The following is a 15,013-nucleotide window of genomic DNA, read 5'->3' on the forward strand; positions in this document are numbered from 1 at the left end:
CTATTTATCTTTTACCACAGTTCGCAATGTCTGTTGTGTTCGTTCAGCTGTACACCCTGTTATCTCAGTTAATATTTTGAGTCAATTTTTACTCTCATCCAGAACTCAAAGGGATTGAAAAAATGGTAGTTATGATACTTCTGACAGAAGCAGGAGGAGCACTGAGAGGAAGAGATGATGTGGAAACCAAATGTAAAAGACATTGCGAACTGTGGTAAAAGATAAATAGAAATTCAAAATATGTTTGATTAAGGTGTGAAAGGGGGAAAATGAGCCCTCTCTGCTGAGTACATGATAAACAAGACACAAACAAAACAAAAATTGGAGGGCAGATATCACATCATCAGGTTGTGAAGTTGTGTAATTCAACATCGAGTCCTTGACCTGGGAAATGTGTAAGCAGAAAATGCGATGTTTTTCCTTGAGTCTGCATTGTGCATCATTGAAACATTGCAGCAGGTGCACGACCAAAATATTAGCACGATAGCAATATGGTTTATTGAAATAGGAGAGAACTGGAAGGAGAGGGTCATTCCTTCAGACAGAGCAGAGGTGTTCCACAAAGTGCACACTCAGTCTGCATTTGGTCTTGTCAAAGCAAAAGGGCAATGAGTACAGTAGACTAGATTGAAAGAAGCACAATAAAATTCTGCTTCACCTGGAAGGTATGTTTGGCATCTCAGACAGTGTGAAGGGAGGCAGTGAATGGGCAGGTGTTACAATGCTCACCTCACCTCAGGAATTCACTCTTTTGATCATGTGGATGTAAGCTATAATTAGGTCCAATATCAAGTGATCGTGGCAGAACTCAAACTTAGCAATGGTGAGCAGGTTATTTGTCAGCAAATGCCACTTAATAACCCTGCTGGTGACAACTTCCATCACTTTATTGGTCATTGAAAGTAGGCTAACAGGTTAGCAATTGGTTGGATTGATTTTATAGTTTAGACATATCTGAGCAATTTTCTTCATCATCAGGTAAATGCAATGTAGCTGCAATGGAACAGTTCAGATAGACACTGGGATTTTAGCAGCGCTCATAGCCTTTGCCATATTCAGTGTGATCAGCCATTTCTTAATATCATGTGGAGAGAAATGAATTGAGATCTGTGAAGCTGGGGACATCAAGGGGAGTCCCAAATGCATTATCCTCTTGGCATCTCTGGATGAAGATGGTCGCAAACGCTTAATTCTTGTCAATAGCATGTGTGTGTTGGGTTCCTCTATCAATGAAGAGGGGATGTCATGCTGCTTCCTCCTCCTGAATGTGACAGAATTGCCTTTTAGCTGATGCACTCATGTCAGATTACAATTGCACACTGCTTCTGCTATTTAGCAGCCACGTGGTCCTGTGCTGTGGCTTCTTCAGATTATTGAGTTCTAGTTGAACCAGGTTTGGTTCCCTGGCTCAATGATAATAATGGTGAGAGATGGGCTGGAATATTTTGATTCACAGATTACAGCTGAATATAATTTTTCTGCTGCTGATGGTTCTCAGCACCTCATGAATGCTGAGTCATGAGCTGCTCAGTCTGTTCTGAATCCATCTCAATTAGCAATGTCACACACATGATGGAAGATGTCCACAGAACAGTGTATCCACAAGGTTGGTGCTTTGGTCATTTTTATCAATACTGTCACAGGTAGACGCATCACGAAACTAGACAGACTGAGGGAGGTCAAGAACAAGTAGGTTTCTTTCTTGTGTTGATTTTCTTAGCAACTGCCACAGGCCCAGTCTGACAGATATGTCCTTCAAGACTTGGTCAACTTGTTTACTAGTAGTTTCCTGAGGATCTTTGGCTGATGGATTGAATTTGCACCCCCCCCCCCCACCCTTCCTGGATTACACTTTGTTCCTTCACTATCCTCAGTGTTTTTTCCAAATGGTGTTTAACATAGATAACGGCCAGTAGTTGACAGCGATCAGCAGGAGGTTTGCTTGGTCCATTTTTGAACTAATGCTAGGAAATGTCATGGGGTCCAAAGTTAATGCAAAGCTTCCTAGGACTATATCTGCCTTCTTTTATATTTTTGCACCATTACTGCTGGTGGCCTGGTCCTACTGGTGAGACAGGATATACCCAGGATGATGATGGTAGTCACTGGGACGTTGGGTTAGAATAATTATGCCAATCTTTTACTTCTCAAGTCTGTGGGGCTTGTCCCCTAATTTGGTACAATTCCAAAATGCGTACAACGTTTCAAATTGGTACAAAATTAGTTCAATGTTAGCGAGCAGAATTTTGACTGGTTTAGCGGTGCCTAGATCAAAGTTTGGTGGTCTGTTAGTTTTATTCTTCCTATAATTTTGAAGCAGTTTGATACAGTTAAGCGGCTTGTTGTATCATTACAGGGGCAGTTAAAAGAAATCAGATTGCTGTGGGTCTGGAGTCACATACAGGCAGAACTTAAAGAGATTAGTGAAGCAAATAGGTTTTTAATGACAATCTGATAACGTTGTGTTCACCATTATTGATACAAACTTTTTATCCCAGATTTACATTTTGACCTTAATTTGAACTCCCTAACTGTCATTGTGGGATTTTAATTCATGTTTCTGGATTATTAGCCCAGTCCATTGGACAACAATACAGAAACATGACCATTTTGCTAACATTTCCAACATTATACAAATTACTGTTGTCATATTTTCTTGGTGCCTGGCTTCCTCTGGCTAATTTGCATTAAGTTGTGTTTGAATTTTCTGCTACCTCTGTTTATCTCTGTTAACGTTGTTAGTAAATTCAGTACATATTTTCCTCAGATACAGAGTTATACAAACCTGCAATGCAAATCTTGAGATGGAGGTTACGCATTTGCTGACAGTGAGAACCGTAGTAGAAAAGTTGTGAATGCAACTATTGGGGAGGCTACACATTTTCTCTAAACTGCTTGATTCTTAAAACCAACAGCCACGGGATTAAATATAAATTAATAGTTTCCCTTACCAGATCATCCTGCCAATGTGGCTCAGGAGGCTGTGTATGATGATGGTCACCAAAGGAATCCTGAACCATACAAAGAAAAACAGATCTTCTTATTACATTTACAGATTTCCCGTTTGTTCTACTGTTTCAAAATATCCTTAAAAACAAATACATCACAGTTGCTAAATGACTGTCGCTGTGCATCAACAGTCACTGCAAAATTATTTTTGGAAATCGGGAGTTTAGGCCAGTGGACCCTATAATCCAAAAAGTCTAAGATTCAATTTCTGATCAATGCTATGTTGACAGATTCTAGGTAGCTACTTTGGCATTGCACAGATTCTATCACATGGAGACAAATTGTTCAGCCCGATTCATCCATGTTCATATTATACTCCACAAGGACTCTGTTCTACAGTTATATTATTCTTAAAGAAAGAGTTATATTATCCATTCAAAGAGGAATTAATTGGCCTGTGAATGTACACCCAAGGAGTTAAATAATGAGGTGGTGATCAATAATGCACCACTGCACCAGCCACATGAGGTGCTGTAAAAAGTACACTCTGTAAAGCTCGAGCCTTTTAGAACAAAGAACAAAGAAAATTACAGCGCAGGAACAGGCCCTTCAGCCCTCCAAGCCTGCGCTGATCCAGATCCTCTATCTAAACCTGTTGCCTATTTTCCAAGGATCTGTATCCCTCTGCTCCCTGCCCATTCATGTATCTGTCTAGAAACATCTTAAATGCCGCTATCGTGCCCGCTTCTACCACCTCCACTGGCAACGCATTCCAAGTACCCACCACCCTCTGCGTAAAGAACTTTCCACGCATACCTCCCTTAAACTTTTCCCCTCTCACCTTGAAATCGTGACCCCTAGTAATTGAGTCGCCCACTCTGGGAAAAGCTTCTTGCTATCCACCCTGTCTGTATCTCTCATGATTTTGTAGACCTCAATCAGGTCCCCCCTCAACCTCTGTCTTTCTAATGTAAATAATCCCAATCTACTCAACCTCTCTTCATAGCTAGCGCCCTCCATTCAAGGCAACATCCTGGTGAACCTCCTCTGCACCCTCTCCAAAGCATCCACATCCTTTTGGTAACGTAGCGACCAGAACTGTACGCAGTATTCCAAATGTGGTCGAACCAAAATCCTATACAACTGTAACATGACCTGCCAAATCTTGTACTCAATACCCTGTCCGATGAATGAAAGCATGCCATATGCCTTCTTGACCACTCTATCAACCTGCGTTGCCACCTCAGGGTACAATAGACCTGAACACCCAGATCTCTCTGTGCATCAATTTTCCCCAGGTCTTTTCCATTTACCATATAGTAATTTACCATTTTGCATCTAAAAGTATGATTATTTTGAACTGCGGGGAGCTAAAGGATACAGCTTCTAAGTAAGATGCTAAATTAGATTGAGAAAAATTAACTCAAATTAGTACCAGAGAAAGAGACAAGTTGAGTGAATCATTTGAAAATGAATCAGCCCTTGTCACAGTGATGAATGCATAACTGTAGCTGACAAAATTGTAATGGTATTTGGGAAGTTTGAACAGCAATGCAAACTGACATTCAATAGGTTTCGAAAAGGCATTAGTCAAGTGGAAAGGGTCAGCTACACTCTGTTTTTGGCAGGAGAGATGACAAAAGCAAAAACCTAGGCAAATTGAGAAAAATATTCAGCAACAACTCCAATCAACCAATTCACTGGATTCACCAACAAGTTCCAAAGCCTGAGACGTACACCTGGTGAGCATGTCAACAACTTCTTAACAAAATTTTAAAAATGCAGCTAGAAAATGTCAGTACAGATGAAAGGCCAATAGATTGGCACACTTGGGGCTTTGCAACATGGAAATACAAACGGAGGTGATTTGGAAAGGACAAGCTCACACTATCTTAAGCTGTAGGCACTAACAGAGCCACGGGTAGACAGAAGTATACGACAACTATCCAAATGGCTAGCGTTGAATTAATTCCTGAGACAGTTAGCAGGGTTGAAACAATGAAACAGCAACAAAAGAACACCAGCCAGACAGAAAGAACTGGATAGCTAATGAAAGACTAATCATTGAGGAAAGATGTGCAGAACAAAGAAAGAAGATGGTAAATAAGTTACCAGAGACAGAAGAACAGGGCAAATGAGAAGGAAGAGAAACCAAGACAAACCATACCCTGGAAAATAACAATGAGCCATGCAGCAGCATGAAATGTCTGAATGTGACAGTTCCCAGAGAAAAGAAATTCACACAAACATTTACATCAGGAAAAGAGTGCAAAATAAGCCTAGAACAATAAATCTGTAGCTAAAGATAGCAAGAACTGCAGATGCTGGAGCCAGAGATAACACAGTGTAGAGCTGGAGGAATACAGCAGGCCAGGCAGCATCAAAGGAGTAGGAAAGTGGACCTGAAATGTCAACTTTCCTGCTCCTCTGATGCTGCCTGACCTGCTGTGTTCCTCCAGCTCTATACTGTGTTAAATCTAAAGCTAAAGCTTGATTTTGGAGAACAGGGTAACATTAACCCACAATCTGAAGCAAGGAAGATCTGGTAAATGTGTTCAGAGCGTTTTGTTGAGATGGTTGGATGCTTTGAGGATTTTTACTGTCACATCACTATTGACTTAAGTAAAAAAACAACAAACTGATTACAATATTTAAGAAGCTGTGAAATTACAAAGCAAGTCGAGATATCATGTTCGAGGCAGATATGATCTATAATGAACTCAAATTCATGTTCTTGGCGGCCAAAAGGTAATTCTGTGCTTGCGCGAGCGCTGAATAAATCTCTTGCTGACCAGCAGCAGTAGAAGGAAATAGCCAAGACTTGACAACAAGGACAACAACTGGAAAATAACAAGAAAGCTGAAAGTACAGAGGAACAGCTGAATGCCACTAAGGCACAGAATAGAGAAGTTATATCACAAGATGCAGAGAACGGTTACTCCTTAAAATGAGCAGAGAACAAGCCTGGAGATAAGAAATGGAATAAATTGGATATTGTAGAACACGCCAACTCATCACCGAGGATAACAAAAGTCAAATTGACAAGATGGAAGCACAACAGACTATCTCAATGTTATAATGAATAATGTTTTGAGAGAAAATATACAAGCTATAAACAGTGTAAAACATTTCATTTAATGAGAAAAGTTGATTGTTAATGTTCTTAGATAAATATACACTGTAGATATGCAAAAAATGGCAATGGATGTAACAGTAACTTTGATTATAGAGGCATTCTTTTAAAGTAAGAGGTTGTTATATTATTGCACTTTTCATAAAGAAATAACAATATTATAGAACAACAGAAATCAATGACTTTGTATAATTGTATAAATGCAGTAGGAGTATACTTAAGAGGGAAATCAGGAGGGCAAAAAGGAGACATAAGATAGTTTTGGCAAATAGAGTTAAGGAGAATCCAAAGGGATTCTACAATTAAATGAAGAACAAAACGGTAATGAGGGTGAGAATTAGGCCTCTTAAAGATCAGCAAGGCCACCTATGTGTGCAACTGCAAGAGATGGGAAGATACTAAACAAGTATTGTGCATCCGTATTTATTGTGGAGAAGGATATGGAAGCTAGAGATTGTGGGGAATTAAATTGCAACATCTTGAAAAATGTTCATATAACAGAGGAGGTGGTGCTGGATGGCTTAAAATGCATAAAAGTGGATAAATCCCTAGGATCTGATCAGGTGTATTCTGGAACTCTGTGGGAAGCGAGGGAAATGATTGCTGGGCCCCTTGCTGAGATATTTGTATCAATGATAGCCACAGGTAAAGTGCCAGAAGACTGGAGGTTGGCTAATTTGGTGGCACTATTTAAGAAAGGTGATAAGGAAAAGCCAGGGAACTATAAACCGGTGAACCTGACATTGGTGGTGGGCAAATTGTTGGAGGGAATCCTGAGTGACAGGATTTACATGTATTTGGAAAGGCAAGGACTGATTAGGGATATTCAACATGGCTTTGTGTGTGGGAAATCATGTCTCACTAACTTGATTGAGTTTTTTGAAAAAGTGACAAAGAGCATGGATGAAGGCAGAGCAGTGGACATGATCTATATGGACTTCAGTAAGGCACTTGACAAGGTTCCTCTTGGTAGACTGGTTAGCAAAGTTAGACCACTTCGAATAGAGTGAGAACCAGCTATTTGGATACAGAACTGGCTCAAAGGTAGAAGGCAGAGGGTGGTGGTGGAGGGTTGCTTTTCAGCCTGGAGGCATGTGACCAGTGGTGTGCCACAAGGGTCGGTGCTGGATCCACTGCTTTTTGTCATTTATATAAATGATTTGGATGTGAACATAGGAGGTATGGTTAGTAAGTTTGCCAATGACACCAAAATTGGAGGGGTAGTGAAGGTAACCTCTGAGTACAATGGGATCTTGATCAGATGGGCCAATGGGCCGAGGAATGGCAGATGGAGTTTAATTTAGGTAACTGTTAGATGCATTTTGGAAAGGCAATCAGGACAGGACTTATACAGTTAATGATAAGGTCCTGGGGAGTGTTGCTGAATAAAGAGACCTTGGAATGCAGGTTCACAGTTCCTTGAAAATGGAATTGCAGGTAGACAGGATAGTGAAGAAGCTTGCCTTTATTGGTCAGTGCATCGAGTATAGAGTTGGGAGGTCACGTTGCAGCTGTACAGGACATTAGTGAGACCACTATTGGAATACAGTGTGCAAATCTGGTCTCCCTGCTATAGGAAGGATGTTGTGAAGCCTGAAAGAGTTCAGAAAAGATTTACAAGGATGTTGCCAGGGTTGGAGAGTTTGAGCTATAGGGAGAGGCTGAATAGGCTGGGGCTATATTTCCCTGGAGCACCGGAGGGTGATCGGTGTCCTTACAGAAGTTTATAAAACCATGAGGGTCATGGATAGGGTAAACAGACAATGTCTTTTCCCCAGGATGGGGGAGTCCAAAACTAGAGGGTTTAAGGTGAAAGTGGAAAGATTTAAAAGGGACCTAAGGGGCTACTTTTTCACTTGGAGGGTGGTGCATGTATGGAATGAGCTACCAGAGAAAGTGGTGGAGGCTGTTTCAATTACAACATTTAAAAGGCATCTGGATGGGTATATGAATAGAACGGGTTTAGAGGGATATGAGCCAACCTCTGGCAAATGAAACCAGATTTATTTAGAATATCTGGTCAGCATGGACGAGTTGGACCGAAGGGTCTGTTTCCGTGCTGTATATCTCTGTGACTCTATGACTCTAAATAGACATCTGAGGTGCCAGTTAGTGTTGCACTGCAGTCAGGCACCATGCAGTAAATGTATCAGTGCAGCTGCACAAGGCGGGCAGCAAGAAGCACGCTCAACGAAGCTCCAGCATTTTAAGTCCAAAAGTGATTACTTCTAACAACTGGGAAACAGAAGGCATAACATCCTTCCCACTCTAAATTCCCCATTTCTCTTTATTCACTTCCCATCATGCCTGCATGCAGGTTTTACAGATTATTAAGGAGAAGTAAAAATTACAGTCTCAGGTTCTGCTCACAATTCAACAATCCCTTTTGGAAACGTGTGTAGCTGAATACTGCATAATATTGGGTTCAAACTCTGCTGCAAGTCCTATAAAACCTAATATAATTCCCTACAACATCGTAGCAAGTTATAACAGGAACCACTGCCAAGGGAACTGGGTTGAGAAGGTTATTGCAATCCAGTGCTCTAGCTGTGATCACTGGGAGACATGTCTGTAGTAAAGCCAGCAGCAAGAAAGCAATAAATTCTTGCCAATGTAATTGATTGAACAATGACTGTACAATGTCCATAACCAAAACTGATGGAGCAATTTCTTTTTGTACTGAACAGCATACAAATATTTGGGAAGCAAAAACACCTAACACCATATATACACACACAATACTCACACAATATATATTTATTCTTCTGTCCCATCCGACAGCGAGCACATATCTGCAAAGGAGTTCAAGAGTTGTGGTTGAGAAATGCACTGCAGTTTGAAAGCGTAATTCCAAAGCAAAATTGTTCACCAATTCAAAAAAAAATTGTGTGTGTCTTGGTCAATTTAGAAGAAGCTCTCAGTCTGTCTTTGGTTGAAAAAACTTTGGTTATGCCATTAAAAATATAATGTGCAATTTGGAGACTGTCATTAAAGACATGAAATAAAACCATATAGAACATATGGAATCACAGAAATGTACAGCACCAGAGGAAGCCATTCTGCTTTTCTTTATAAAAGCATGCATCTAGTCCCATATGTCTGTTCTTTTGTCCATTATCTCAAATTCCCCATCTTCAAGTATCTGTTCAGCTTCCTTTACAATTATTTATGTAATCGGCTTCCCATTTCCTCTTATGATGTGGAGATGTTGGTGTTGGACTGGGGTGGACAAGGTCAGAAATCACATAACGCCAGGTTATAGTCCAACAGGTTTATTTGAAAACTTGAGCTTTCGGAGTCTTCCTCCTTCTTCAGACTAACACCTGAAGAATGAGTAAGACTCTGAAAGCTTGTATTTTCAAATAAACCTGTTGGACTATAACCTGGTGCCATGTGATTTCTGATCATATCTTTTTAGATAAAGCTCAACAATTCTCTAATAAAAAGACGTTCTCGTCCTCCTTATTTGACATTTTGCCAATTATCTTGAATCAATAGGTTTTAGTTATCCATCTACTTGCCAAGGCAAACAGTTTTTATTTATGTCTTAATCAAATCCTAGCCTGGGAAGCTCTACTGGACCACCTTTTAACCTTCTTTGCTCCAAAGTGAAGATGCCAAGATCTCAGTGTTCATCTGCATTTTTTAGGATGGTACCATTTATAATATATTGGGAGGACTAATATGGAAAGGCAAAGAGCATCAGCTGACATTTCTCTGCATTGAATTCAGTCTACAATATATCTGCCTATTTCACCATTCAGTCTATGTTATTCTAAAGTCTATAACTTTACTACTTCACCATGAATTATATTTTCTGCAAATGTCATAATGCTGCTCCCTACACCAGAATACAGGTTGTTTATAACATTTACAATGTAGAGCAGCTCTTGGGGTGGAGGTGGTGGCACTGGCTTTCTCAGCAACCATGTTCCAGTATACTGTCACAAGCATCTTCTATAGCCTCCTGTTCTCCATATCCTAGATTTGATTTTTCAAATCCAACGTGGGAATCAGGAGGTGGGACTAATCCTGCTGTCACAGTCCTGGGATTTTCCATCCCAGCCATGGCTTTAATTGATGTTGAGAAACAGGCAACAGGTCAAGACAAGTTCAAATATGAGTTGATTCCCAAACAGCCTGGTTAAAAAGTCCATCTTCAATCCAAAACAACAATGCGTGGTTCTTCCAATGGAATCAGTGGTGAAGGATGAGCTGCACCAGGAAGTCTATAGGAATGTAAACATTCTGATCAATTTAAGCCAATCCCCTCCTTCAAGTTATCCATTATCCACTGTATGAACAGATCTCACGAGCCCTATTGTCACAGCTGGAAACCACTGAAAAACCTATAACTCTCCTAAACAAACAGGCTCTTCAATGCAGCTGTACAAGGGGAGTCAAGCATTTGTAAAATGATTAGGCCGCTAGATTGCAGAAGACAGCCCACAATTCTACCCAGGTAAAAATCTGCCCTCAAAACTATGATTTCAACAGATGTCTAGATTAAATACATAGACACAAACGGGAAACACTTAAACAATTAGACATTGTTATCATACTGGACTACATTTTCAATATTTTAAATGTACTGTACCATTTTATTCATTTCAATTTCTCTTCTAGCTCATCTAAGGCTATCCATATTTACAATGTTGACCTTTAAGTTGATATCTTGCCAGTTGGCTCATATAACAATACGACAAGCACATTGTCTAAGAGGTACTTACTTCATCCAAACAGTCATAATTCACTTAATGAACACAGTTCATGCTACAGCATTTCATGATATAAGGGAGACAAAAGTATTTTATTCACCTTTCAAACTCATCTTGCCTTTAATCTCTGATTTATGCCTCTTTGCAGCTAGTATAAAATGAAACAACTGCTAAACTCTCTGCCTCCCTAAAAATTAAAACTCTTACCAGATATGAGCCCTCAACACCATTAAGTGCTTCTTTAACAATGGCAGACCTGTTCAGGGCTTTTTCTACACCCTGACCATTGTGAAAATGGCTGAAGGTGGAAACAAAGGCAATAATTCCAACTAGGCTGCCAATTTTTTCCAATCTTGCCTTTGATTCATGCTATTCTTGGCCTGTCCTGAGATTAAATTATCTCATTCCTTCTGGTGCAGCTACTTCCTGTGGTATTGTTGTTTTTTCAAGTTGCTCTTCACTAGAGGAACATACCTGTACAGCCCTTTAATCACCTGCAGCAATTGAAATACAAAAACAGTACTCAACTTCCTCCCTGCTGCAATAAACCACTAAGCTTATAGAAATCTTCCCTGAATAATTCATAAGGGCCGGTCAAAGATGTTTTGAGTGCATTAGCAGTAACGTCACACTGGAAGCAAAGCCTTTCTGCAAAACCAGCAATGGAAAATATTCTATCCCAGGACATAAAATGGTCTCTGCCCCTTCTCTTCAGTGAAGTTTTAAAATGAAACAGAAGGATATCGACAGGAACATTTACAGCAAAGAGTGATGCATCATCAAAGATGGTTTGGAGGATATTTTGTCAAATGCTTCATACTCACTTATTTTTATGCATCTCCACATAGATGCAGTCACAGATTTCATCACATCTGCCCTCTGTAAGGACAATTTTGAGTTTGTTACATTTTGTTCAAAATGGACATTTTTGTAATATTTAAACACATTTTTTGCAAGTGATTTGTGAACCCTTGGAGATACTGTTGCTGCAGATAAAAGTTATTTTGTGATGTGAGACAGGTTGTTTCCAATTGTTGTCATAAACCAGATTATCTAATCATTGAAAAGGTACTTCTGGCTTTATTCTGACATATGCTTTGTCAGTGTATGCAATACCACTACAGAAGAATGCAGTTCTAATTTCTTTATCCCAAATGATTTCTTTCTTGACTGTCCATCTAAACAGTCAGTTATAAAAATCATGTAAGTATCTGTGTGTAGAAAGTACATAAATATGGACACACCATTCAAGGCCACAAGATCGTCTTGTAGCTTAATGGGTGGATTTCTGGTTATTTGGCTTGGTCACATCCCCTGCTCTCCACTTCCACAACACTGTTGTTGAAGAGTAGGGCCCCTTAATCAGCCACTTGCTCCAAAAAGAACAGACTGTTTTAGACAAAGCAGAGTTGGACTTAAAACGAAGCAGGTGCTAATGAAGGGAGAAGAAAATAAAACTCTTCTTAGAGAAAAGAATACAGGCAGCACCAAAATGAAACATTATAGGAGTCGAAGTCTAGCTGTGAGTTAGAAAGGAGATTAAATCCAAATTCCCAAAGAGAAAATTCCTTGGAAGGAGATGAAACCTCTGTGGGCGATGAATCTTGGCTCTCATAGCTATTTGCTTGGAAGACTCTCAATTAATTGGAAGCGAGCTTACATTTTTTGACTACATTGTTGCTGTGTACATAACCTGTTCTGTTACATGCTGTTATTTTTTATTGCTGAACTGAGACATCTGAAGTGAATTTTTTTTCTGTGGAGATAAGCAACTATTGTAAGTTAAGAGATATTAAGAGTAATCTATTTATTAGTATGGTAAAACGTGTTGGATCCTAAGCCACAAATCCTTGGACGCTATTCTGATTGCAGTTATTTGAGGGTCAATTGAGTTATACGTTCTCAAGTTTTAATCCTATTTATTGTGATAGCCCTTGATGAGCCAGTGCCTCCATTGTCACATGGGTATGATTCTAGTGGAGGGCTATTGAAGGCCTGCTTCTTCACATTTTAGCAGTGTAGAGTAGTTCATGTAATATCCTACAGGATGTTATCATCATCTTTAAAAGTATCTATATTGTCCATGGTATGAAATCTAAATGCTTAAAAAGAGACCTTTCATCCTTTCTTGACATAATTTACCTTTCTTTAATATTCTTAAACAGTGACCATTATTATGATTCCAGATCTTCAAACATCCATCTCTTCCTCCTGTAATAAGTCTACATTATAAAAAAAATCATGAGCTTCTATATTGCTAGACCAGTCAACAAGGAATTGATATGTAAAAAGTAGCAAATCCTTACCTCCTTCCACTGTCATCAAACGTCATGCAGCAAATAGCAGAATCACCATGAGCTCCACTAAATTCAAATATAAGCTTTCCTGTATCAAGGTCCCAGACTTTGACCACCTTGATGAAAGCACAAATAATTTTGTTTCATTTTGTTACTCCTGGCATTAACTGATTTCTCCAAAATATAAATTCACGCTTAACTTTTCAAATTTGTTATATATTAACAGACCTTGTGTGGCGTTGCTCACAATACTATGTCTAACTTCACTTTGCTGTGAACAGCCACAGCCACCCATATGTGCACCTGAGGGGAACGGTGATTATGTGAAATCTGTTTGTTACATATTTCTAATTGCTCGATGGTCAAGCACTCGCAAAACTAGTAGGATAATAGAATAAGATCAACATTTTATTATGTAGGGCACAACACTAGAGTCACTGATTTACAATGAATCACCTCCGTCACTTTCTGAGGTTATCTTACTGCTTTGGGGATTGAAAATCACAACTCTATCTGTTTTTCATGGATTCCTGTGTTTCCACTATTCTACATATGGGTGGCACAGTGGTTCAGTGGTTAGCACTGCTGCCTCACAGTGCCAGGAAATTGAGTTTGATTCCATCCTTAAGCGACTGTCTGTGTGGAGTTTGCACATTCTCCCCATGTCTGCATTGGTTTCCCTCGGGTGCTCTGGTTTCTCCCCACAATTTAAACTTGTGCAATTTGGGTGGATTGGCCATGTTAAATTGCCCATAGTTTGTAGGTTAGGTGGATTAGCCATGAGAAATGCAGGATTACAATGATGGGGTGGGTCTGGGTGAGATGCTCTTTGGATGTTGGAATAGATTTGATGGGCTAAACAGCTTGCTTCCACACAGTAGGGATGCTATATTTATAATATAAAACGTTCCTTTGACCATTATATTCCTTATCATTTATGATTTGGAGAATGTAAAATAGGGTGTGACATTTGAAAATCTCCAGTCCTGAAGATTTTTAAAAGGCCATGGTCAATTTCTCTCAGCAATCTAGAATCTGTCTCATCCAGTCTCAGTAACTTATCAACTTGAAATACCATCAGTCTTTCTAATCCCTCTTCTTTATCATTTATTATCTCAACTACTAATCCTTTCATCATGATATGCAATATATTTTGAGGCTGGATCATTATGTATTTTCAAGGCTAAGGCAGACAGATTTTTTAATCAGTAAGGAGTCAAGGGTATGGAGAAAAGTTAAGATTATCAGATCAGTTATGATCCCCTGATTGAATGGCAGAGCAGACTCTGGGTTGAATTGCCTACTTCTGCTCCTACGTTCTTTCGTATGTCATGTGTAGGTCCCCTTGTTGTTCCGTAATTGCTCCCATCCCTCTCTCGTCATTCTTGTACTACTTACATGGCTGTAGAAGACTTTTGAATTTGCGTTATATCAGTTGCTCCTCTTTTCCTTTAAAAAAACTCACATTCACAAAAGCCCATTCAAAACTTTGAGACTCCCTCAAGTGTACAATTCCATATTAAAAGGAACAAACAGGTTTGTAATTACAAGCCTACAAAGACAGATAATCAATTAATAACGTATTGATGCATCAATTAAACTGTGATCCCCATTGCTGTGATAGCAGCATACCACAGGAGCAATCCAGCAGTGGTAATGTCATAATGATAGCCTTAGGATTGTGTCAGCAAATGTCTATTAAGTCAGTCTGTCTTTCTCCTGAATTGGATATACCAAGCCAGGAAACTCAACTCCCTCTATTTGCCTTTAAGGCAAAAATCAAGCCCAACATTTCAGGTTAATGAGATAGTAGGAACTGCAGATGCTGGAGAATCTGAGATAACAACGTGTAGAGCTGGATGAACACAGCAGGCCAAGCAGCATCAGAGGAGCAGGAAGTCTGACGTTTCGGGCCT

General features: G+C 39.6%; 1 protein-coding gene across 1 annotated transcript in view; it reads right to left on the bottom strand.

The window, feature by feature from the left end:
* The window catches only part of LOC109934432 (WD repeat-containing protein on Y chromosome-like), a 120,651-nt gene that overhangs the window by 19,847 nt on the left and 85,791 nt on the right, over positions 1–15,013 (bottom strand). Inside the window, exons 18-22 of the mRNA XM_048597915.1 lie at positions 13,107–13,213; positions 12,943–13,022; positions 11,625–11,679; positions 8,829–8,874; positions 2,952–3,011 (exon numbers count right to left, since the gene is read on the bottom strand). Of these exons, the coding sequence (XP_048453872.1) occupies positions 2,952–3,011; positions 8,829–8,874; positions 11,625–11,679; positions 12,943–13,022; positions 13,107–13,213 (348 nt within the window). The remainder of the gene's footprint in view (positions 1–2,951; positions 3,012–8,828; positions 8,875–11,624; positions 11,680–12,942; positions 13,023–13,106; positions 13,214–15,013) is intronic.

This window comes from Rhincodon typus, chromosome 6, assembly GCF_021869965.1.
Source record: "Rhincodon typus isolate 14 chromosome 6, sRhiTyp1.1, whole genome shotgun sequence".
In the NCBI taxonomy this organism is placed as follows: domain Eukaryota; kingdom Metazoa; phylum Chordata; class Chondrichthyes; order Orectolobiformes; family Rhincodontidae; genus Rhincodon; species Rhincodon typus.